The following is a 26,402-nucleotide window of genomic DNA, read 5'->3' as shown; positions in this document are numbered from 1 at the left end:
GTCAAAGAGACAACAACCTGACCAAATAAAAATACAACAGCAGAAGGTCACCAACAGGTCTTCAATGTAGCGAGAAATTACCGCACCCGGGGGCGTCCTTCAGCTGGCCCCAAAACAAATATATACTAGTTCAGTAATAATGAACGCCCTACTAATTTCCAAATTGTACACAAGAAACAAAAATTAAAATAATACAAGACTAACAAAGGCCAGAGGCTCCTGACTTGAGACAGGCGCAAAAATGTATATGGCTGTATATGTATAAGAGATTGTATGTATTTGGCTGTCCCAAGTAAGGAGCCTGTAATTCATTTTTTTTCCGTTTTTTTTTATGTTTCAATTACATATTTGTTTTTCGTTCATTTTTTGTACATAAGTTTTTGTGTTTGAATTGTTTTACATTGTTTTGTCATTTCGGGACCTTTTACTAGCTGACTATGCGGTATTGGCTTTGCTCATTGTTGAAGGTCGTACAGTGACCTATGGTTGTTAATTTCTGTGTCATTTGGTCTCTTGTTGAGAGTTGTCTCATTGGCATTCATACCACATCTTCTTTTTTATATTTCGGTGATTTATTACTGGTCATTATATCAGAAAATAAAAACAAAATATCAAAATCAAAGAGATTGTTAACCAGATAGACTAGTAGCTCTAGAAAAATCATGCAACGCAAGTGTACAAAAGGAAAATTTTCAGGAAGAAAATTAAAATTGCATGATTTCTTAACATTTCCCTGAATTAAGAGGATAATAAACAAGAGGTTCTCAAGAGCCTGATTCGCTCACCTTAATTCTTTTGGTTAAATCTCTCATCAATGATTATTTTGGCTTTTCAATTTATTTAAATGTTTTTTGGATCGTCCTATTTTCTTCAAAAGCAAAAAAAATCATTTTCTCCGATGTTCTATTTTAGCCATAGAAGCTATGTTTCTTGACATACAAGGAAATAAAATATAAAATTTATACTAGATACTATGAAACTCATTTAGCCTAGTAAGTTTGGCTGAAATTGATACAGCAGTTTCAAAGGAGAAGATTTTTTAAAGTAAGTCAACATGATGAACAAATTGTGAAAAAAATCTTTATAGGGCAATAACTCCTTTAGGGGTCAATTGACAATTTTGGTCAGATAGACTTATTTGTAGAACTTACTTTGCTGAACATTATTGCTCACTTTAAAGTTTATCTCTGTCTATAATAATATTCAAGATAATAACCAAAAACAGCAAAATTTCCTTAAAATTATCAATTCAGGGGCAGCAACCCAACAACAGGTTGTCTGATTCATCTGAAAATTTCAGGGCAGATAGATCTTGACCTGATAAACAATTATACCCCATGTCAGATTTGCTCTAAATGCTTTGGTTTTTGAGTTATAAGCCAAAAACTGCATTTGACCCCTATGTTCTATTTTTAGCAATGGCGACCATGTTTGTTGACAGATCAAAACCTCGGATACAATTTATAAACTAGATACCCTAAGGAACATTCAGTTAAAGTTTAGAAGTATTTGGCCCAGTAGTTTCAGAGGAGAAGATTCTTGAAATAGTTTACGACGACGGACGACGACGGACACCAAGTGATAGCATAAGCTCACTTGGCCCTTCGGGCCAGGTGAGCTAAAAAAGTGATAGTATTTGAACAGATTTTTTTGGTAATCTGAGTAATTAAAAAGTGTGCAAAGATTGCTATGATTTTTATCTTCTTATGATTCTAGATCATCTCATATTTGTTATGTGCATTTTGCATTCAGACCTTAAACTATAGTTATGTGCAAAAAAACATTGATTTGTTTTATTGTACATAGTTATATAAAATATATATACATATATTTATTTTACTTCCTATTTGTTTTTCTCCTTTTCTTTACACATGATTTTAATTGAATAATTTTAGGTGATTAGCCAGATTTACCAATTTTAAAGGTCAGAAATTTATTGTGTGAACTATCTAACTTTAGGATAGATTTATTGGTTTGAGTGACAGATTCCTTTAGACAAAATTTTATATAACTAGAGTAATTGTTTCAAATGAAGGATTTATGTCCTTCTGTCCAATCTAATTAAATAAAAGTAAAGGAGATGTAAAAGTTATGTACAATCCAGCATCCCTTTGCATATATAAAAAAGACCTTTCATCCTTAAAATAAAAATGTAATAATTTTATAAAGTACCAAAACTTAATGAAAGAGAAACTATAGAACATACAGCAAAGTAAAATTAAAGTTTTCGTTAAGCTGAATAAAGTCAATTTATCATTATTAACAAAACTGTTATAAAAAGTTAGTATACTAAGCTATGGATTTATTCATTGTCTGATTGAAAATGAGTATGTTTGTTGAGAAAATTCAAGATAGAGAAAAATGAGTAGCCCGCAACAGCAGCCCGCAACCCGCAGCTCGCAACCCGCACCCCGCAAAATAGTGCTACTGCAAACAAATGCACTTGATTCAACCTTTACTAATTATGCAACATTTTCGAATAATTCTCTAGAAAATAGTTCAATAGGTTCTAAAATTTATATTGTAAATATACACACTACAGTTATTTATAGATAAATACAAAAATAACTTGTACCCTTTAATGCATCCAATCACAGCGTTCTTAAGTTGACTTCCTACGCCCTGTCTTGGGTAAACAAAAGCTAGGCCAACCTAATGCTGGGAAAATGTAATACTACCGTTTTCCCTATACATCAAACATCATGAAATTGAATATTTTGTCCAGAACTATACGAATGAAAATTATAATAGATCCAAATTTTATTCAGATTGTACTATAAAGAAACCGAAGGTTTTTTTCGATTTATTTACATAAACTTATTAAATCAGCTGCAGCATTACTATTATAAGTAGACCTTCATTGCATAAAACAATGGAAATAACATTGTATATTGATATAAACGATCAAACTTGTAAACGATAAATAAATATAACAAACAGAAAAAAAACGACAACTACGCGTTATATACTTCTGACTTGAATAGAAGATATAAGATGAAAACAATCATATATAAAGGGAACGAAATCATACAAAAGTAGGATCGGATCGTACATGCAATGTACATTTTACATTTAAATAGTACATTAATATAACTATACTGAACGACTTTAGAAACGCAACACTCATTTTGTTGATTTTTTTTAACTAAATCTTGTTTGATTTTCTTACAACTACTTTGCATGCTTATCATACTTCTTTCTCCGTACAAAAAATCAAAATCTGACTAACCTGAGGTTATTGAACATACAGAATTTTTGAAGTCGCACGAATTTCTTAAAGCGAAATTTTGGACCCATGAAAGATTGTTTCGGTTGTCTTGCTTTGTGAAACAGTTCTTTCAATCCTTTGCATCACTTAAACCAATTTAAAAATGTTGCATCTCCATTTGACCAAGACTGAGAAACAAAAAAACTGAATTACCCTTTCAGAATACTGCAAACATTAAAACATAAACGTTCTGCAACCATACTGTATGACTTCTTATATACCTATATGGAGTTATTTTCTTTCAGAACGTCAGGTCATTCTTTTTCAGAATCAACCCGGACGATACCATGTTTCAATGGTATATGCTCCAAGGCATAAAATAACATTATTTTCCTTGATTAACATGCAATCTATGATTTACTTCAAAATTTTATTCGTCTAATAGTTTTTTGGTGCCGATTTGGATATTTATTTTCTAAAGTTCAACCGATGATAGATGTAAAAGAAACCGTCATTGTAGACCCGCAATTTAATTTAAGAAACAAATAACGTGAAGTTTTGTTGATTTATCGCTATAATAAAGAAACATTATCATATAGGTCAGATGAATTTTAAAGTAGACTTTCATAAAATAAATAAAGATTTAACAAATTCGTGTGTAAGATTTAGAAAATCTTATTGAGTCAAACTGAATAGGTTGATTGCTTAACGTCCAGTTGCAAATATTGCATGCATGTTCAGAACGATATACACTGAATAGGAAATCATACTGTGACCTACATGTATTTATATTCGTCTTCGTGTCAGTTCGTAACTTTTAAAAATTTATGTATATCTTTTACTCTATCAAATGATCAACTAATAAAATAATCTTATATTCTATTGAATAACACGAAAGGGTCGGTGCGGAGGGTAATATATAATTTTATCCTGATTATCTTTTAATAACATTTATTGCTGTTCGAAAGACAATCTTTCTGAATTTTTCATTCGATTCAAGTAAAATGGTTAAATAAATAACAACTTTTCCGCGATAGAAATAACATAACAAAACTAAAAAAAACACATACCCCTCCACCTTTTCACTAAGCTAAGTGATATAATAAATAACTTACAATGTGTCTTGTATTTGTCATACACCGTTATCGGATGGTAACAATACATTTGTGTCTAACTTCATGCAGTTACAGTTATATTTTTATTGTGTATGGATAACAATTTTTAAAAGGTTTATATCTAAATTATTTAGTGAGTTTTATTTCACATTTTAAATGAGCCGCAGGATGTATTAACCCGAACGCATTAGAAAGGAATATCCCACTTTAGTGTTGTCGGTGAAAAAGGATACTTAATTACAAATCTTTATAAGATTAATATTGTTTGACGGTATATAAGTCAGATAATGCATATTTTAAGGTTTTTCTTGTCGTAGAACACACCTCGGGGTGACAGGATTGTTCAAAGAAAGACCTCCCTCCGGTCGGTCTTTCATTTGATCAATCCTGTCACCTCCCTCCGGTCGGTCTTTCATTTGATCAATCCTGTCACCCCTCGGTGTGTTCTACGACAAGAAAAACCTTAAAATATGCATTATCTATAACAATGAAACGTCAACAGAATTTGATTACGCAACGTCATTTGCCAGACAGGTTTACGGCCGTAACGTCAACTGCTAATCAAATTGCCGAGTGCCATTGAGTACAGATTCATGCCATAAATGTTTCCAAATAACTGAATTGACAAAGAATCGACTGAAGGAAAACCTTAAAAGCCCTCAAGTTCCAACCGCATAATTGCCAAAACCAATTAATGGGTTGAACAAATGCAAAACCAGAAGGTGCAAAAAATAACCCAAAACATATCAGACAGAATTTGTTGATCTTTCTGACAATTATTTTGGCGTTTGTAACATGCAGTCATCGCTTTTGACGAGGACACATTCTTTCAAAAATCACACAAAAATAATCAAGTGTTGCGTTTCTAAAGCCGGTCAGTATAGTAACTGGTTGTAAATGTGAACAAAATAAAGCCTTTTTTATGTTTTCTGTTTGAAAACAAATAGTGTATGAAATGTATAATCTACATGTAGTTGTAATCTTGTTTGTGGACAAAATTCGATTACGGATTTCACACTGATATGTGTTCAAATGTCAAGGTCAAATTTTTAACATGTTTGAAAAAAAATTGTTTTGAAATTCAGCAAAGAAATTCTTCTGAAAATACAGAAATATATATTTCGTTTGCAAAAATTACATAATTAAAGAAATTGAAGTATTTATAGATTATCGTTGATCATCTCAACGAGATTGATTTTCTCGCTTGAGCTGGTACAGCGAAAGTGAGAAAAGCAATCGAGTTGAGATGACCAATGATAATCTATTTATCGCTATTTTACCTATGACGACGTTGTCAATTTCATCATGTTCATGTCAATTTCGTTAGCAACGCCACGTGGCCTCCTTAGTTTCTAGTGATAATTATTCCATCTCAAGCGAGAAGCATGATATGAAAATTATCACAAAAAAAGATCAAACGAAAAATGCACAAAATAGCGATAAATAATATTAATGTAGGAATTAAACCCCCTTTTTGTCATTACCATCACTCCTTGTTACTTGTTTACAAAGCTGGCTTAGCTGTTTCGAAATGATATGCTGTTAGAAATGCCAATTGCATTCATAGCTGACTTTCTGACAATTTGTAACTTGTTCAAGTGTTTTCATCCTTTCCTGTGGGATATTACACCCTGACACATAAAACCGCGACCGTAATCGGTGACCTTAATGTATAGTACAATCACTGATAATAAACGGATTGTTTATTTACATTTCATATTTATAATCATACAGTACACGTAAGCATGTCAGAAATGGCAGGAGATAATAAGGTCATCAATATCGTACAATGTACCATATATCATTTCCTTTCGCTTCCAATCAGATTGATTGATATTTTTCATACGTCCAGTGGCAAACATTTCAGGCATGTTTAGAACGGGAACAAATTCACAGTGCATACAATACGTAAGTCTAGTAGATCTTGTAATAAGGCCTAACCAATATGATAGTAAGTTTACGGGAATTATGAAGGCTATGAAAATACTTCACTACAAATGTACCTTGCAATAGAACAACTATGGACGCCCTAAAGAGTTGCTGCAGTAGTTCATCACATGCATGGATCGTGGATCTCTCTCTTTATCAAGCATAATATTAAGCATCCCCATTCTGACTGGGCACTGCTGAGATTTTATGCATTACTTACAACTAAACACACCGTACAGTATTCAACAATGACTAAACCCATACGGTACAGTCAGCCATTAAAGGTTCTACCATGAAAAGAAAATAACATTTCAAACCAGAAAACTACATGTATAATGTAACGGCCTATTAGAGGTTTCTCAACATCTTACGAACGAACGAAAATCGTCCTGATCAATAGTCGTTGATTGTTGACTGCCGAAAACAAACAATTAATGAAGGTACTCAATAAGATAGGAACCGAAAATTAGCTTGTAATCAGGCTCCTCAAAGAGTTAATGAACGAGTTCTAATCGCACATGGCTGTGTATTTATACATCCCGCAATCAAACGGACACCCTAGGTTGACAAAAAATTGTTTGATCTGTTTGAGATTTTGCCATTTGCTCAGGGACTTCTTTTTATCTATTTGACCTTTTACTTTTTACTGTCTTCTGTGAAATGTTTAAAAGTACCATAATTCTATTCCCAAGTCTCGAAGTATTTCAATTTAAACAACATATTAATGTTGTATTGAAGACCAAGGATAACCCTATAGCTGTAACCAACAAATATGTCATTAGACAATCTCATTATTGCCTGTGTTGTTCATCACCTTACTTATCTATAAAAAGTATATATAGTCGTTTGAATATAAATGATGTCAAAAGAAAAATGCGTCTTCTTGAAATGTCCCTGTGGACAGCATTCTTTTGAAATATAAAACTAGACTGACAGACAGCAACATTTTAATTGGTGTATGTCGTTCTCATCACTCATATCTAGGATTTTAACATACATTCTATATTTTTATATTATACTATTAAGGAATCAATCAAGTTCAGTAGAGGTTTTTTATAAAGCAATACGAAGACGAATATTTATAGATGTAGAGGAGAGTCACGAGGATAGTATTCTTACTAAAAAAAACTGCAGTTTTTATTTGACACATTAAAAATCGGTTACACGTTTTAGGGACAAATTTGACTTTATTTTACAACTATTCGCTAGAGTTCAAATCACGTGAATGTGTGCATTTATAACAATAAGAAAATTTAATACCGTATTGTAAGGTGAAAGATACCAGGGGTATGAAAACTCACAAAAGTCGAAAATAAAGTGACAACGGCGCGGCAGGGATAACAAATACAAACAGACAAGCAAAACAACAACAGGATTTCAAGATTTTATTCATAACCTCAGAGACATACTTGAGTACAAGAGGACAATATATACAAACTAAGTTTTTCTCGTTTGAATTGTTTTACATTGTCTTATCGGGCCCTTGTAGAGCTGACTATGCGGTATGGGCTTTGCTCATTGTTGAAGGCCGTACGGTGACCTATAGTTGTTAATGTCTGTGTCGTTTTGGTCTTTTGTGGATAGCTGTCTCATTGTTATCAATGAACTATCAAACGCTATATAGCTAAAGTTGACTGCATTTAAATATTATAATTGTCTCATTGGCAATAATACCACATCTTCTTTTTTATAAGATAATACATAGCGAGACAGGACAAACGAAACCAGATACATAGTATACTATAAAAGACAATTGGTTTAAATCAGATTAATTATTTTATGATTTTCTTCACAAAAATTGATAATTTCCTTTGAGCTGGTACGTTACATATAGACAACAAGCCAGTGAATTTGTTCTTGCTTGGATTCATTACATAGTAATTTGGTATAAACTTTGATCTAAGAGTAGAAACATCAGCATTATTAAAGGTAAACAATATATAAAACTCATCCCTTATTCCCTCATTACATAATGTACATTTTCTATTTTTAGAGCAACACTAACCCCGCAAAAAAGTTAGGGGTGATCTCAGTTGCTCATGTGGCACCAATCATTTTGCTCATTTTTAGTACAAACCCGGTAAAAAGTCTAATTTATAACAATACTTGAAATTCAAATATTATAGATATTAAAATCAACAGAAATCAGTTGATAAAAGGCTGTTAGCTTATTTAGGACAGGCACATAAATAACACAATACAAGGACAAACTATAAATTGCAAAAGTCTTAACTACAAAGCTCTTCCCCGATACACAATAAACATGTCCCACAAAGCACCCCAGAACGAAGTATTCGCGCTTATTGAATGCTAGTTCAACGCAAATATCAACTTATAATAAATAAGTCATGGTCCCTCAGAATTAAGTATTTATCGGTACACATCCAACGGATTTTTTGTAAACTCGTCATCAAGAGTCTAACCAATGCATGACATTGAGCAATTCCAAAATATAAGTAAACAGTATCTAGAAGATGTACGGTCATGAATATACTATTTCCTGCACAGATACATGTATACATGCATCAATTATATATTTAGTAGATACATGTATACGCAGATGTAGTATGAGGCCGTGTTCACACCAAACGCCGTGTAGAGTAAACATGTTTACAATTAGTTTAGTGTAGTGTACACTGGTTTCACATTACATTTGTTCACATCTATACACCTTGTTTAGCTACCTGTACATAAGATTTGTTCCCACTTGTAAACTATATTTCATTTAAATGTTTATTACGTAGAACTGAATTTGGAATTTGGAAAATTTTAATTAGCGGTAAGGGAACAACCATTTGACTTCAAAAGGGGGTGGGGGATGGGAATGAAAATATTCCGATCCCCTATTTGATAAAATAAAAAATGGTCATACAGATGATAAAAAAAATTATTCTGAATCAAGAGTTTACCCATACATAATAATGTTAAATATTGAAAAAAAGTATTTGATCACCAGCATCGAAAAAAAAGGAATAAAAACGTACGCGCGAAAAAATCTGACTCAGATAAAAAAATAACCCTCCCCCTTTTTTTAAGTTAAGTGGTTGCTACTTTATGAAAGCCATTTTTATAATTTGCAGTAGTTTGAATATACTAGAGATGTCTCGATAACGCATTAGAAAACGTTAGCTGCAACAGCGTGCTTACAGCCGAAAAAAAATGATTGAGATATTAGGGTTCACTACATTTTTATCTTTTCTGTTCGTTTCAAATGGTATTTCTTCGCCAAGGAGTATTTAGTAAAGGAATAGGGTAACGTTTTTTTAAATTTATTTTACGTGTTATTAAACGGATATGAGATACTAGACAAACATATCATTTACCTCAAACTATTTTTAGTCATGCATTTATGCGTGAATCGTTTTTTTTAGTAAAGACCAGTGGCGAATATTTCTGTGTACGTCAAGGTGATTCGGGAAGACCTTTTCAAATGAATTAGGCAGCAACTATTTACTTCATTTTTTTGGTTGAGGGGGAGGGGAGCGTGAGCTATTGATTTTTTTCAGGACAAATTTTGGTGACAAGTCTAAATCAATTTTAGCATTATATATAGTGGCAGCTGAGGGTGAAACAAACAAATTTTTTTTCAGGGCCAAAATTGGAAACATTTTTCCAAAACAAAATCCATAGCTCACCACCCCCAACCCCTTGCATTTATGTTTTATACTCAACTGTAATAGCACCCCCCCCCCCCCCCCCCGAAAATCAATTGTTTGCTGCCTTATGGGTTCGGCAATGATGCTGCTTTGAGTCTTGATTAGGGGTTAATAAAATACGTTAATTTTTTTAACAAAAAAAAATCTGTAAAATTTAGACAACTAATAATTATCAAAAATATAAATTTTACTCAAAAATAGTTTCCTTCTTAAATATATATATGATAAAACTAATGTCCTAAATGCCTAGTTTTGTGTACACTTAACCTACACAAGGCCTACATTAGACTATCGACTGTATGTAGGTAAAACATGATTTAAACTACATGTAAACATTGAGTTTTATCAATGGGAACGCAATTGTGTTTAGTTTACGTGTGAGTTACACTAACACAACACCGAATTTAGGTCAATGTGAACACGGCCCGAGTTAGGTATCATGTTTAAATGTTAACATTGATTAATTTGTAGTAGACTAGGTTTTTATACTTTCCAGAAAGACATACGACAAAAAAGTAAACAAATAAAATTAAATTAACAAATAAACAAATAAAATCAAATTAACAAAAAAACAAATAAACAAATAAAATCAAATTAACTAATAAACAAATATAACAAAACGAAATGACACGAAATTAAATACATTTCGTTTGGAAGACAAAACCACAAATGGGATCTTACCAAGATTTATGGTGGAAATAACCGCTATTAATATTTCTAAAAAAATCATGTTATCTACGATTTATTTACATTCACTGTGTTCAATGTTCGGACATTCGATGACCGATAAGACCACGTACGAGTGATCAAGAGATCGAATGTTGTTATTGTACAATTTAACAAAATTTGGACACCACAGTCATCCTTACCGAATTTCATTGTATACATGGTTCGTTTTGGTGTTATCTATAAATGCCGTTATTCTCTCGGTCATTGTTTGTCTACATGTCTATGTTGATAAGGTATACACCTAAATGTATATAAAGTGAATGCGACCTCTTATTTCATTGTGAAAAATTATAATAACTCAAACATGGAAACAGTACTTTTATTCTTAAGCTTTTTAGTCGTACTTTTAGAGGCAAATGTTATTTTTAACAAAGGTAAGCTTGTATGGTGTACATAATAAATTGATTGATTGATTGATGTTTAAAACATCTTTCAGCAATATTGTGCTTCTTCGTGACGATCACTTTTTTTTATTATTATCATTGCAGGAATAAACGTTGCCAAGCATACAAAACTATAAATTAATGGTTCTTAAGCACAATATGAAAAGACTTCTTTATTGGTTAACAAAGTTAACGTTGTTTTATTCATTGCAAGCAGTTTGCATATTTTCGGTTACCTTAGCCGTATTTGGCACAACTTTTTGGAATTTTGGATCCTCAATGCTCTTCAACTTTGTATTTATTTGGCTTTTTAACTATTTTGATCTGAGCGTCACTGATGAGTCTTATGTAGACGAAACCGCGTCTGGCGTATAAAATTATAATCCTGGTACTTTTGATAACTATTCGGTTGTCAAGTGTGTTCTTGTATTTATGGATGTGTACCGCTATTTTGTTTAAATATAAAAAGTCTGCTACAATACTTATTCTCCCCCAATTGGTTGTATATTTATGGCTTAGTATATTATAGGTCTTTGTCCCTCATGTTTACTTTATTCATATTAACTTTTTACAGATGATTTAACTCGTTGTCCTCCAATTCTTCCTCGGAATTCAAACTTGTTTGCCTACATAGACACGTGTTTTGAAATCGTTCACGACGAACATTCCTGGAACGATGCAAGAGGACACTGTCAACAACATGGCGGCGACTTGGTAGTCATAAAAGACCTAACAAAGCAACAGTTTGTAATGAATGCTTTGAAATATCTTCGTTGGGACAAAAAAGGTGTCTGGATCGGCGGAACGGACGCAGACAAGGAAGGCGAGTGGAAATGGGTCACAGGTAAATATCAAGCGTCATAACAATTATTCCCCTTTACTGACGACACGGTCATAGAAATCCTTAGTAATATTCTCTGTTTTGATTTAAGTAAACCAAACACTAAATTGTTGTTAACTAGTAAAATACTCAAAACATAATTGGTTAAAGACAGACCAGTTAAATATTAAGCTAATTTTTAAAGATATAGATACTAGTACAATATATAAGCAGATGCGGTATGAGTGCCAATGCGACAACTCTCCATCCAAGAAACAATTGGTAAAAGTAAATCTTTAAAGAGAATTATTAAATTCGAAAATTAAAATATAACATACGAAAAAAAGAATTTCTATTTACATGTACATGTTTTTTAGATATGTCTCTTATATCAAATATGAACGAAACAATCATTTTATTTAATAAGGAGAAAAGATGACCTGGGGTTACTGGCAACATGGTCAAGGAGTGACTCAAACTGGATTCCTGTTTGCAAAGGGAACTTTTGAAGACTGTGCTCAGATCCGTGTTAATGACGGTTATAAATGGCATGATTTCCCATGCAGTGGTGGACCTGCTTATCATTATTCCAGTATTTGTGAATATAGTGAGTAATTACAGTAATGAATAGATTCCAAAAGAATGAATACCTACATTTTATATGCAAGTGTTGATACATTAAAAAAACCAAATCTCTGTTGAATGACAATTGTGTGTTTTGACACGTCATAAAATCTTCAATACATGTACCCTTGAATATAGTAGACAACGACACTTTCTTAAATGAATACATTAATGCATAATAAAGATATAAGAAAGTGTGAGTGCCAATTATACACCTTCCCATCTAAGTAACAATTTGTAAAAGTATACCATTATGGGTCAAAGTACGGTCTTTCACACAAACTTTAGCTCACAATGAAAAGCAAGCTGTAAAGGGCCTAAAAATTACTAGACTAAGTGTAAAATCAATCAAACGGGAAAAACAACGGTCTAGTTATAGTCTATGTAAAAACGGAAAACGAGAAACACTTATGAACCACGTCAACAAACTACTGAACATTAGATTCCTGCATTGTTTGGAAGAGAGAATAAATACCATAAAGGCAATAGTGTTTACATCATATTTCATCACCTTGAAATTGACATTAAGGTAAATACAAAATAAGTTCGTTTTAATACGGTTCATCAAGACAGCTTTTGTAAGGTGAATACATAGTTGAATAAATCATTGTATGTTTCAGAAATGCCTAAAATGTTGACATCTTCTACAACCGGAACGAACGTTGAAACACCGGTGCCAACAACTATGGCTAAGACACAAACATCAACTGCGACTACGTTAGCAAAGATTGAAACACCAGCACCGACAGTTTTGCCAAACGTTGAAACACCAGCGCCGACAGTTTTGCCAAACGTTGAAACACCAGCGCCGACAGTTTTGCCAAATGTTGAAACCCCGGCCCCTACTTTAACAAATGTCGAAACACCCGCGCCTTATAAACCCACATCAGCATTTACAACCCGGATTATAACGAATCCTCCTGGAGCTGGTGTAGTAAATAAGGAAACAGTTATTATTGGCTGAGGAAAAGGATATGAGTTTTGTGATTTAAAATGCAATTACTGTTTGAATTATCTGCGCATAATATATATAATGTGAATCATAGTTACGCCTGTACTATATGGGTATTTTATACTTTGTTATTATTTGTAAATAAAAGTTTGTTTTGTATATCAATATTATTTGTTTGCCTCACAAATGTCATTGTGCTTTTCTTTTCTTTTTATACGACTCACTCACTGTTATATAACACAAACTGCCTTGTACACTACGTTCTAGTTTAAGCCTTTCGTTTCTGTTGAATTTGAGACATTTAACATGATGTCCTCTAGAGGTATACAGCTGTGCTATGGGTTGATTAATAAGAATATGACCGACTAAGATGTGAAGTATACGTAATACTACCGTCCGTTCAATAACAAAATAATAGTAATAAAACAAATACATTATGTACATTTATGGGTCAATATACGACAAAGTGTATAGCTGCTATCTAGATATAGTATAGACCATTTAAAACCAAACAAAGACAATTATCTATCATTCATCCATACAAGAGGGCAAAAACAAGGGGTATAAACTAAGACAAGATAAGCGTTAAATGTCTCTGAAACAGAGAACACAACAAAAAGGGCTTGGCGGTGAAGTCTTTTCCTTCACAAGCGAATACTACTCAATCGGAATGAATAGACGTGGTGAATTCGCACGGTATATGTAGAAAAGGAACATAAGAAATGTAATCTTTGTAATAGATGTAGTCTCCTCCTTTCTTTCTAATCTAAACGAATTCAGACAAATGTCTTTGTGCTCATCTTTTCTATTTATGCGACCCACTCACAATCATAGAACATCTTACGCCTAGATACCGGTACATGTAAAAGAAGATGTGGTATGAGTGCCAATGAAACAACGCTCCCTTCAAGTCAATCTTTGTAAAAGTAAACCATTATAGGTCAAAGTACGGTATTCAACACATGTATGTCGATCAACATAGAGACACAGCTGTCTATAACATGTATAAGGAAATAGTTTAGACATTCCAACGTTAATACCAGATGACAAACGCAAGATGTAGAGCTTATTATAATAAGGTTACAATAAATCATCCGATTTTAATGGCGCAGCTATTTTTATATGAAGGTAACATAGCATTCAGAATTACGACTTGTCGAGTACGGCTAAACCTGATTTGTCGATATGTGCGGCCGTTATTTTTCATCATGAGAGACTATACCAAAGGCAAAATATATCATTTTCCTTAGCCCTAACGGAACACAGATGTCTTTTCAACGCTAGGATGAGACACGTGTTTTAAACCCAACATTGATAGGCATGGGAGAAAAGTACATATTACGTTAAGAAAAGCCATACAGTGGTTGTTGTTTGTTTTTGTGTTGTACATATTTGTTTTTCGTTCATTTTTTTATTTAAAATAAGGTCGTTTGTTTACTCGTTTGAATTTTTTTACATTGTCTTATCGGGGCCTTTTATAGTTGACTATGCGGTATGTGCTGTTATAATTGTTGAAGGCCGTACGGTGGCCTATAGTTGTTAATCACGGTCTGTGTCATTTTGGTCTCTTGTGGACAGTTGTCTCATTAGCAATCATACCACATCTTCTTTTTTAAATATAACTCTAGCAAGGTTTTGTTAAATTCAATCTCCGAAAATCTGCATCTCGAAAAAGACAATCTAAAAATAAGATCATCGTTAGTATCAGTGGAACAGAGAACACCACAAGAAGGGCTTGACGGCAAAATATTCGCCTTTAAAAATGAATACAGCATTGTTTAAAACATGTATAATCGGGCAAGTACGCGCATAACATGGGTCAACAGTTAAGAAAAGGAAAGTAACAATCACAATATATTCGAACTTAACATTTTGCACATGTTTACAACTGATTTAATGGAAAACAATAAACGATTCATCTAGAGGAAAACAAACTGAAACCTAACAGTATTGAATACTTTTAAAATATGTCGACGCATATATTTTGCAAAATATAATAAAAAAAATATAGCGTTTACTTAATCACTTAATAGCAATTGATAGAGTACCGTTTATATTACACACAGATTATAATAACAATAAATTAATACACCTCATTTCATTTTTATATATTTCTAATTTATCATGTAAATCTGGTACCTAGTAAGTTAACTTGAACAACAATGCACTTTTATCAAGATGACATTGACATTTATTTCATCGCTATAATTACATTTCGAGCATGTGTGTCACGTACTATTTATGTAGAATAGTTGCATTACAAGTCTTATCTTTCAGTGGTCGATTAAAACACAAAGCTCTCATATATTGCCTGAGAACACAATTTCTTCGTATTGCAATTCTTCATTAAATTCAAATTAAGAAATCGCAAAAAATCTGTCTCAAAAATATTCTTATAGTGGAAAAGAGTATGAAAAAAATGGCAACGTATACATGTACACTGTTAACACTCAAAGGACGATAACTGTATCATAGGACTTTATATATAAGATTGCTAATAGGTTCATTGGTTCAATGGTCTATTGCTTAGTTGGCGTACATTGTAACTATGATTAACATTTTATATATTATGCACATATAACTCAAACAGTAATTGTAATCAAAATCACTAAACTCGAATATTTTTCCTCAGCCAATGACGACAGTTTCCTTGTTTACTATACCAGCATCAGGAGGATTCGCAGTCATCCTGATTGGCAATGCCGCTGTACCTTTATTATGCGCGGGAGTTTCAACATTTGGTAAAGTGGGGGCCAATGTTTTGACGTATGGTAAAGTAGGGAGCGGTGTCGGTGTTTCAACATTTGGTAAAGTAGGGACTAGCGTTTGAGCTTTTGACATTGTTGTTGGCGCTGGAGTTTCAACACTAGACCATGTAGTTGTTGGCACTGTTTTGAATGATGACATCGTCTTCATTGTTGATGATGACATGGTGGTCATAGGCGCAAGTGTTGTAGCCATTTCAATTTTTGCTACAAAAGAAAAATTGAACAATTCGGTTGTTAAATCTAATGTTTTAAACATTCAATGAGATGGTGATAATATGACATGGCAAAAAAAAGGCTGTTTTAAGTATGTTTAGTAATTTGAATATCTGTTATGCGATTCTTAATCACAAAGTACTACTGCAGCACTATGTAGAATACAAATACTGTGTGCTATAAAATATACAACTGAAAGCACTCGCTTTGGTTGTAATCATTAGTATACATAGTGTCAATGTTGTCAGTTCTATCTTTAATATAAAAAAATGTGTGCTAAAAGTATTAATATTACATCTTGTGTATGCGGCATAAGTATTACACAACTTAAATGTTTACTGTAATAACTGTAACACATAAAAAGTGCCATAACTGAAAATCTTAAACATAAAGATCCGAATTAAACAATTTATTTTTAACCGTTTGTTTTTTTGCTTCCAAGCTATGACGCATACATATTGGTTAGAACGGGAAAAAAACAAGCAGATCCAACTGAAGCATAATTTGTTTTAGATCAACCAATTTGATATCCGGATACTTCGTCCACGGTCAGTAGAATCTTGACAGGTCCATATGTAACGTATTAACCTCGTCAAAAGTCCATAATTGATATATATATATATATATATATATATATATATATATATATGTTTATTAAATGATATGAGCAAAAAAGCCCTAATACGGATAAATCAGCATGTGCAATACTAAAAACGTTCCACTGTCGATATAAATCAAGATTAAATATTGCTCTTCGAACAGGTCCAATACGGAAAAAACAGGGCCGATACAGAAAAAAGCGGGGGAAAAGCCGTATTAGCCCTAGGGCTAATACAGGACGTTCACTTCCGGTTTTCAATTTTCTTACGCCATTACTTTACTTTGGAAGTATCGTTATGCATAAAAACATTTGTATAATATTTTTTAAATTAAAGTCATAAAATAAACAGGTTAAATGATGTGCAATGTTTTGTAACGTCTTAAAGTTATGAAACGGAAAAAACAGGGCCAATACAGAAAAAAAACGGGAAAAGCTGTAATGGCCCATGGGCTAATACGGGAAGTTCACTTCCGGTTTTTAATTCTCTTATAATCATTTAATAAAAGAGTTATGAACTGGCTGTTTCTGTATTGGCACTGGTATAGATTCTCGGTCAGCTGTATTGGCCTTCGACCCTACGGGTCTCGAGGCCAATACAGCAAACCTTGAATCTATACCAGTGCCAATACAGAAACAGCCAGTTAATAACACTATAGTATTGCTCTATGTTGAAGGTCATACTGTGCATGCCCCAACTAGACATACAGAGATAGTGCGTGCTTAACTATTAATAAGAAAATATTCAACGATAAGCATTTCATTAAAAATCAGTACTACTACAAAATTGTCATATGCAGATGTCAGTAATTCAAGAACCAAATCTTTGCTTATATATAAAAAAAAGAAGATGTGGTATGATTGCCAATGAGACAACTATCCACAAAAGACCAAAATGACACAAACATTAACAATTATAGGTCCCTGTACGGCTTTCAACAATGAGCAAAGCCCATACCGCATATAGTCAGCTATAAAAGGCCCCGATAAGATAATGTATAACAATTCAAGCAAGAAAACTAACGGCCTTATTTATGAAAAAAAAAAATGTTAATACATTTCAATGTTTAGATATCAATGTATTACAGTCTATTTTTCAAATGAACACACGACTAATTTGAATTAAAGGTAGATCATGTGAACTGGCATCGCTTACAATGAATTGGGAATGCTCTCTTCTGTTTTCAATACCGTTTTGGGGTTCTTGGGTTTTGACGTTATGGTATACAGCTTCATTCTTTAAAAAGTACATCCATTTGTTGACCAAGTTAATAAAATTATGAACTTTCCATTTCTATATAGCAACATTTCAGCAGCGCCTGCATACGGAGTATGTCTCTCCCAAACAATTGATACGATATTCCCGCGCTTGTATTTCTTATCATGATTTCCTTGATAGAGGATTGCTACTCACAAGGAATCTATTAAACCAAGAGTTCCAAATGTTGAATTTGAAATCATCCCTTCGTAATTTCACGGACGCCACCACGAGTTGGTTGACCGTTATGGTATAACCGTTTCACAGATAATATCAGATATTTTCCATATGTCATAACTACAATACCCTTTCCCTTTTCATAAATGTTACCTACCGAGTTAGACTATTTACCGGATTGGTAGTAACAGAAGCAACACGACGGATGCCACATGTGGGGCAGAATCTGAGATCACCACAAGTTTTTTTGGTGGGGTTCGTGTTGCTTATTCTTTAGTTTTCTATGTGGTGCCTTCTGTACTATTATTGGTCTGTTTGTAATTTCATTTTTAAAAATAGCGTTCTCAGTTTATGTTCTATCTCAAAGTTTGACTCTCCCTCTGGTGTCTTTCATTCCTCCCTTTATACATACAGAAAAATTACAAAGGAGTGCACACACAGGATTTTTTTTATCAGAGTGAATATACTATATTTATATCTTACGGAATTCACAGGCATACGAATAGGTATAGCCAAAAGTTCCAAATATTGGCTGACATGGATAATCGTGCCATTGACCTCCATCATCACGTCGTATCAGTGCGCAATCCTCATTGCCACCATTTGCAAACAGAAATCCTGAGTTGGTATATCCTTGTCCATCTGCGAATCGGCTGTAAGAAATCTTGCTTCCTACATAAATAAAAAAGATGGATAAATTAATTGCAAACTCTGATAAATGAAGTGTTTTTACTTGGGTTTTTTTCAAATTTTCTTTAATGATATTAGCTGCCTCATTTTGATACACATTATAATAAAATTAATGGAATATTATCTCCAAATTAAAGATAATTCAGGACATAAGGCACTTTTTATTTTCGAGTTGTTGGCAGTACAAGTTTGAGAGGTAAGAGTTGACACGGTCCGAGTTATCTTGCCATTGACATTCCTGAGTGATGTGTCACGAATTACAACACCATTTTGTTTCATTTCCCTGTTGATATTTAGACGCAAGTTTAGTTTGTATGTACCTAGTTTTTACAGATAATGTTTACATTTGAAATAACTTGATCGGGAATGCGAAATGAATATATGAAACTTTGAATGGAGTTTTCAGAATATATAGAGAAATAAACCTACAAGAAAAGGTCAACAAAATGAAGAAAAGATAAAAAAAAAATAGTCCTAAATAATAAAGCAAAATAAAAAGGGTGAGTACAAAGAAGAAGAGAATAATGGACAACATAAATAAAAAAAAATAAGAAAAATGGCATAAATTTGTTTTTAAAACCCCATGAAATGAAATTTCTCCGATCCACATCCTGATATATATTCAAGAAATACCGGGAGAATATAAAAAAGATTTTAAATACCAAATTACTTTCAAGATTAACTCGTTTGTCAGCTAGTCAACGGTTTTATAAGTTTTTGGGATTTTCAAATCCTTTTGGCATGATGATCATCACTGATGAAATATTAATTCTCGAAGTGTATAAATTTGTTCAGTAAAATTGTTCCTGTTATGCTGTTAAGTATTTCGTACTCTATAATTGGTAAATTAAATTTATTAAAAGAATGGTCAGAATATGGATGTATAGTCGAGAGTATTATAATTTCAAAATGACTATATTCAAGAAAATATATGCTATAGATATAAATATAAGAACATGTGGTATGATTGTCAATGAGACAACTCTCCACAAGAGACGTGATACAGAAATTAACAACTATACTAGTATATCACCGTACAGCATTTAACAATGAGTAAAACCTTTACCGCACATTCAGCTATAAAAGACCTAGAACGAATCTTTATCATGTTTATACTGACACAATATATATTATCATGGAATATTCTTCCTATGAATTGGTCTTATACCCGTACTGTAACTCAATAGTTAGCTCTATATTTCTGTTTGTACTTATACACGTTAAGCTATACTTTTACAGTAAATAGTCAAACGTTATATGCATCTATGATTGAAATTATACATACCATCAACCCAGCGCCAGTCCCCTTCTCTCTGTTGATCAGTGGCACCTATCCATATATTATCAGTATCCCAGTGGTCAAGACGAAGGTAATTCAGTAGAACAGCTTGTTTACTGGCATCCTTAACCATTACCAAATCTCCTCCAAGTCTTCTACAATTAGCTCGACCATCTGTCCATGATTGTTTGTCACGGACAAAAAGTATACAACTGTCGAGATATTCATGGACATACCTTAGAGACCGTATTCTGGACGGACAGTGTGAGAGATCTGGAAAATTGCATTATATTATAATAGCTACAACATGTAAAATATATGAGCTGTTTCTGACAGAAGATGACCATTTGCAAATGAAAATCAATGTGGTCATTTTTATAAATTTGCCGTTTACAAAAATTTTCGAAAAACTAAGGATTCTCTTATCCAAGGCATAGATTACAATAGCCGTATTTGGCACAACTTTTTGGAATTTTGGATCCTCAATGCTCTTCAATTTTGTACTTGTTTGGCTTTATAAATATTTTGATATGAGCGTCACTGATGAGTCATATGTAGACGAAACGCGCGTCTAGCGTACTAAATTAAAATCCTGATACCTTTGATAACTATTGGCTTGAACAATACAAAAATGATGAAGGTGTTTTGTTTTCATCTTATTTATCGGTTTCCATATTGATATATATTTTTCCAATATAGGTTTTACTTATTACGTTTTTTTTTTTATTCCTGTTTTAGTTTATCATTCAATGTTTCTATTTCCCTATATATCAACAAAAATATACATACCGGCACTGTAAACTGCTTGCTGTACGAAACCACAAAGAAAAGACACAAAAACTAGAATCATCATTCAACTGAACTTAAAAAGACAACGGTTAGAAAGACTAAGGGTTGGATACCTGTTGACTCTTGTATTTGAACTATCTTACACTTCATAATCTTCCTTTTATCCTCGAGTAAACAATCATATCTCAAAGTTAAAAAGATTGTGAACAACATTCGGCTCTTGTGTATCAAACGAAAGATTATCAAGTCTTTCAACCTTTCAAGTTGTTGACTCTAACAAGTGTTGTGAGTGATATTATACACTTATTATACCTCAGTATGTGTTTTTCTATATAAATAGTAGACAAATAGTTGTGCTATTTCATTCCACAGAACCATTTGCCAGTCAATAGTTTCAAAGACTTTTGCCCCGGTTAATAGTTGCATAATTATCTTTCCAGTACTTTTTCATGCTGATTTTTCATTGGACGATAAGGATGGCATTGACTACTCTCTGCTTGGTTACGTATGATTTGCAACGTCAAACTCACCTTTATATTGTAAACGGTGGAATTTGTTTGTGTTGATTGTAATTTCACTTACAAGAAGCAATCATAAAAGAGAAAGAAAATCTTCAATGAAATGTTTTTAAAAGATCTAAAATATAGTCCCTTATTTATAATATGGGTTCACTCACCGTATATTAAAAGTGAATTAAATTTGCGTTTGTCGTAATTTAGCTAGGATTTATTATAAGCACGGAAAGTTTAGTCTTGATTGAAATTATTGAAATATTTATAAATACAAAACGAATTATAAAAAAAGTATAGTTCACCATGTGCATGTATAAAAGTTATGTGACATTTTTCTTTTCTTTCAGATGATATATTCCCCTTTTAAAAAAGTAGTTATTTGGTATATAAAAACACTTAAATGCTGTTTTGTTTAGTATAATAAAACACCTCGGCTTTGCCTCGAGCAATAGTTGGTATCTCAGGGACAACAAACTTGCTATTACCCTCACACCCAGTCAATAGGTGTATGCTATTGACTTGGTGTGACGGTATTAGCAAGTTTAACAATCCTAGTCTATCAAGATTAAATTAGAGTGCACCAGCACAAGCTGGGTTCGAACTCATAACCTCAGTCGACACGTGTTTTGAAATTGTTCACGACGAACATCCCTGGAACGATGCAAGACGACACTGTCAACAACATGGCGGCGATTGGGTTGTCATCAAAGACCTAATAAAGCCACAGTTTGTATTGAATGCTTTGAAATACCTTCGTTGGGACAAAAAGGTTGTCTAGGTCGGCGGAACGGACGGAGATAACGAAGGCGAATGGAAATGGGTCACAGGTAAATATCAAGCGTCATTACAACTATTCCCCTTTACTGACGACACGGTCATAGAAATCATTAGAAATATTCTCTGTTTGAATTAAGTAAACCAAACACTAAATTGTTGTTAACTAGTACTCAAAACATAATTGGTTAAAGACAGATCAGTTAAATATTAAACTAATTTTAAAAGATATAGATACATTTTATAAGAAGATGCGGTATGAGTGCCAATGCGACAACTCTCCATCCAATAAACAATTTGTAAAACAAATCTTTAAAGAGAATTATTAAATTCTACATATTTTAAAATACAATGTATGTCTATAATACTAGTATCAAATATGAACGAAACAATCATTTTATTTAATAAGGAGAAAAGATGACATGGGGTTACTGGCAACATGGTCAATGAGTGACTCAAACTGGATTCCTGTTTGCAAAGGGACTTTTGAAGATTGTGCTCAGATCCGTGTTAATGACGGTTATACATGGTATGATTTCCCATGTAGTGGTGGACCTGCTTATCACTATTCCAGTATTTGTGAATATAGTGAGTAATCATAGTAATAGATAGATTCCAAAAGAATGAATACCTATATGCAAGTGTTGATACATTAAAAAAAACAAATTTCTGTTGAATGACAATTGTGTGTTTTGACACGTCATAACATCTTCAATACATGTACTACCCTTGAATATAGAAGACAACGACACTTTCTTAAATGAATACATTAATGCATAATAAAGATATAAGAAAGTGTGAGTGCCAATTATACAACTTCCCATCTAAGTCTTAATGAAAAGCAAGCTGTAAAGGGCCTAAAAATTACTAGACTAAGTGTAAAATCATTCAAACGGGAAAAACAACGGTCTAGTTATAACCTATGTATAAACGGAAAACGAGAAACACTTATGAACCACGTCAACAAACTACTGAACATTAGATTCCTGCATTGTTTGGAAGAGAGAATGAATACCATAAAGGCAATAGTGTTTACATCATATTTCATCACCTTGAAATTGACATTAACTAAAGGTAAATACAAAATAAATTCGTTTTAATACGGTTTATCTAGACAGCTTTTGTAAGGTGAATACATAGTTGAATAAATCATTGTATGTTTCAGAAATGCCTAAAATGTTGACATCTTCTACAACCGGAACGAACGTTGAAACACCGGTGCCAACAACTATGGCTAAGACACAAACATCAACTGCGACTACGTTAGCAAAGATTGACACACCAGCACCGACAGTTTTGCCAAACGTTGAAACACCAGCGCCGACAGTTTTTCCAAACGTTGAAACACCAGCGATGACAGTTTTGCCAAATGTTGAAACCCCGGCTTCTACTACTTTACTAAATGTCGAAACACCCGCGCCTTATAAAGACACATCAGAATTTACAACCCGGATTATAACGAATCCTCCTAGTGCTGGTATAGTGAATAAGGAAACAGTTATTACTGGCTGGGGAAAAAGATATGAGTTTAGTGATTTAAAATGCAATTACTGTTTGGATTATCTGTGCATAATATATATAATGTGAATCATAGTTACGCCTGTCATATATGGGTATTTTTTATTTTATTGTTTTTTGTAAATAAAAGTTTGTTTTGTTTATCAATATTATTTGTTTGCCTCACACATGTTCTTGTGCTCATCTTTTCTATTTGTGCGATCCACTCACAATTATATAACATCATTCGGCTAGATATAAGAAGATGTGGTATGGGTGCCAATGAAACAACGCTCCCTCCAAGTCACACTTTGTAAAAGTAAATCAAAATTGGTCAAAGTACGGTCTTTAAGGGCATACGATACAGTTTTGAACCTGTATTTACAAGTTGATGAAAATTTGCATGTAGGCTATTTTTTACCTGATTAAACCAAATATGTAATAAAAAATATACCTTCATGTGCTACTTTTTGAGTAAAATGAGGTAGAAATTTTACATATTTGCTCAAAATTCAGATTTGTGGCCATAATTTCTTTTTCATAAGACAGATATAACTTTTTTGTCATAAAAGATAAACACTAATTGTTTTTTGTTAAAATTGGTAATCATACCACATCTTTTTTTTTTATATACAGGAACCAATATTTTTTTAACACAAAATACTACTAGAGTATCCGAATAATTTTTACTTAACTCTGGTAAGTTTTTTTTTAATTCAATCTTCCAAAGTAGTGTAGTAGTGGGGGAAGTGGGGGTTCTGGCGACTTTTGTCTAATGTTAACCCTATGGGGAAAAGGTAGCCTCCTAAGAGGTAGCCTCCCGATGTGAGGCTAATTTTTATGACGTCAATTTAAGTTTTATGACACTAATTAATTAAATTAATTACTTTGGATAAGGTCATTATTAAGTGTAATTAATTACGGCTAATTAATTGGCGTTATTGAATAATTATATATATATATTTTCTTTATAGTTGATGAAAATTCCCAACCTATAAATAGATACACAGGAAAAACCCATCTAAGTGTGTATTTACAGATCATTATTGTATTATATGACTCTTAGTATTATTTATTCACCTACGGCTATTTATCTCTGATTATTAAATCAATATTGAATGCGTGTTTAAACTTGTCCAGTATTGTACGTAGTGACCTGTAACATTTTGATACGTGTCAATAAATCTGCTTTGAATAAACTGGAAAAATATTGCTACAAATGGCAGCTGACTGTAAATACAAATAAAACAAAAGTTATGATTTTTCATTCTAGAAATTCTTTTGAGTCAAAATTTTTTTATAAACAAAATCAGTTAACTGAAGTTAAAGAGTATAATTTTCTTGGGAACATTATTGATAATAAAGGAAAATTTAAGAGATCTACACATGAACTATCCAAAAAAGCGCTTAAAGCGTTATTTTCACTAAAAAAATATATGTCTAATTTTCATCATGTCCCTGTTGATTTATCATGTAAATTATTTGATTCACTTATTAAACCCATAATTTTATATAATAGCGAGATCTGGTTTATGGAAGATTATTACTCAATTTATAGCGCCATAAATAGAGCCACTTTGCATGGAACTAACTGTGATATTTTATCATTGACAGATAGATTCAGCTTTGAGAAAGTGCATCATAAGTTTTGTAAAACTGTTCTTGGAATTAAAAAAACCTCATGTAATATAGCTGCAAAGTCTGAGTTAGGACGATTTCCACTTGACTCTTTTATTAAAACTCAAGTTTTATTATATTTTTGTCGAATAAACTGCCATGAAATAAACCCTCTTGTTAAAGAAGCTTTTGCAGTAAATAAGTCTATGTCTGAAGATGGAATATATACTTGGTACACTTTTGCCAAGCATATTTTTAAAGAATTTAATATTGATGAAGAACAATATGTTGATTCTGATAAACCTTTTAAACTTATAAAAAATTCACTCAAAAAAACTTTTAAATGTATAGTGAAGGAAAAGTATAATAACATCACTCTTCAAAAACTTTCAAATATTGATAACAGTTCAAAACTTTACCTTTATAGTAAACTTAAAAATGAAATTAAATTTGAGGACTACCTGCACAATCTAAACAATTTTAATAGTCGTCAGCTTTTAACAAAATTACGTGTAAGTGATCATAATTTGGAAATTGAATTAGGACGTTACAAAAAAATTCAAAGAGAACACAGACTGTGCAAAGTTTGTAAAATTTTAGATGATGAGGAACACTTTTTCCTTCATTGCCAAATTAACAGTAATGTAAGACATTCCCTTATAAATGCAATTAAAACCCATTATCCTAATTTTAACCAGCTTGACTCAAACTCTAAACTTAAAACTATTCTAGATCCCAATAAAGATATTTTGTCTAGTGTTGTAGACTATATAAAGCAATCTATGGAATTGCGAAAATAAGGTCCACATTGGTC

General features: G+C 32.6%; 3 protein-coding genes across 3 annotated transcripts; 2 read left to right on the top strand and 1 right to left on the bottom strand.

The window, feature by feature from the left end:
• Positions 1-10,863: 10,863 nt before the first annotated feature.
• LOC134693321 (lithostathine-1-alpha-like) lies at positions 10,864-13,575 on the top strand. The gene is made up of 4 exons (XM_063554075.1): positions 10,864-11,011; positions 11,595-11,864; positions 12,268-12,447; positions 13,085-13,575. The coding sequence occupies exons 1-4, from the start codon at positions 10,942-10,944 to the stop codon at positions 13,426-13,428; spliced, it is 864 nt and encodes a 287-aa protein (XP_063410145.1). The 5' UTR covers positions 10,864-10,941; the 3' UTR covers positions 13,429-13,575.
• A 1,895-nt stretch (positions 13,576-15,470) lies between these two features.
• On the bottom strand, positions 15,471-20,667 carry LOC134693642 (gamete and mating-type specific protein A-like). The gene is made up of 3 exons (XM_063554482.1): positions 20,406-20,667; positions 18,914-19,102; positions 15,471-16,388 (listed from the first exon to the last, which is right to left on the bottom strand). Exons 1-3 carry the CDS (start codon positions 20,530-20,532, stop codon positions 16,045-16,047), a joined length of 660 nt encoding a protein of 219 aa, XP_063410552.1. The 5' UTR covers positions 20,533-20,667; the 3' UTR covers positions 15,471-16,044.
• A 2,229-nt stretch (positions 20,668-22,896) lies between these two features.
• Positions 22,897-24,061, top strand: LOC134692431 (probable serine/threonine-protein kinase irlD). Its single transcript, XM_063552883.1, has 2 exons — positions 22,897-23,062; positions 23,640-24,061. Exons 1-2 carry the CDS (start codon positions 22,897-22,899, stop codon positions 24,059-24,061), a joined length of 588 nt encoding a protein of 195 aa, XP_063408953.1.
• The last annotated feature ends 2,341 nt before the right edge of the window (positions 24,062-26,402 follow it).

This window comes from Mytilus trossulus, chromosome 12, assembly GCF_036588685.1.
Source record: "Mytilus trossulus isolate FHL-02 chromosome 12, PNRI_Mtr1.1.1.hap1, whole genome shotgun sequence".
NCBI classification, from domain to species: domain Eukaryota; kingdom Metazoa; phylum Mollusca; class Bivalvia; order Mytilida; family Mytilidae; genus Mytilus; species Mytilus trossulus.
This window is presented reverse-complemented; position numbering and strand designations above follow the sequence as displayed.

Excerpts from the sequence above, each read along its gene's own strand:
- LOC134693321 (XM_063554075.1), top strand. The coding sequence starts at position 10,942 with ATGGAAACAGTACTTTTATTCTTAAGCTTTTTAGTCGTACTTTTAGAG. Across the intron at positions 11,012-11,594 it reads AAATGTTATTTTTAACAAAG|ATGATTTAACTCGTTGTCCT; the intron begins GTAAGCTTGTAT and ends AACTTTTTACAG. Across the intron at positions 12,448-13,084 it reads TTCCAGTATTTGTGAATATA|AAATGCCTAAAATGTTGACA; the intron begins GTGAGTAATTAC and ends TGTATGTTTCAG.
- LOC134693642 (XM_063554482.1), bottom strand. The coding sequence starts at position 20,532 with ATGGTTAAGGATGCCAGTAAACAAGCTGTTCTACTGAATTACCTTCGT. Across the intron at positions 19,103-20,405 it reads GGACTGGCGCTGGGTTGATG|GAAGCAAGATTTCTTACAGC; the intron begins GTATGTATAATT and ends TTATTTATGTAG. Across the intron at positions 16,389-18,913 it reads TTCGTATGCCTGTGAATTCC|CAAAAATTGAAATGGCTACA; the intron begins GTAAGATATAAA and ends TTTCTTTTGTAG.
- LOC134692431 (XM_063552883.1), top strand. The coding sequence starts at position 22,897 with ATGGGGTTACTGGCAACATGGTCAATGAGTGACTCAAACTGGATTCCT. Across the intron at positions 23,063-23,639 it reads TTCCAGTATTTGTGAATATA|AAATGCCTAAAATGTTGACA; the intron begins GTGAGTAATCAT and ends TGTATGTTTCAG.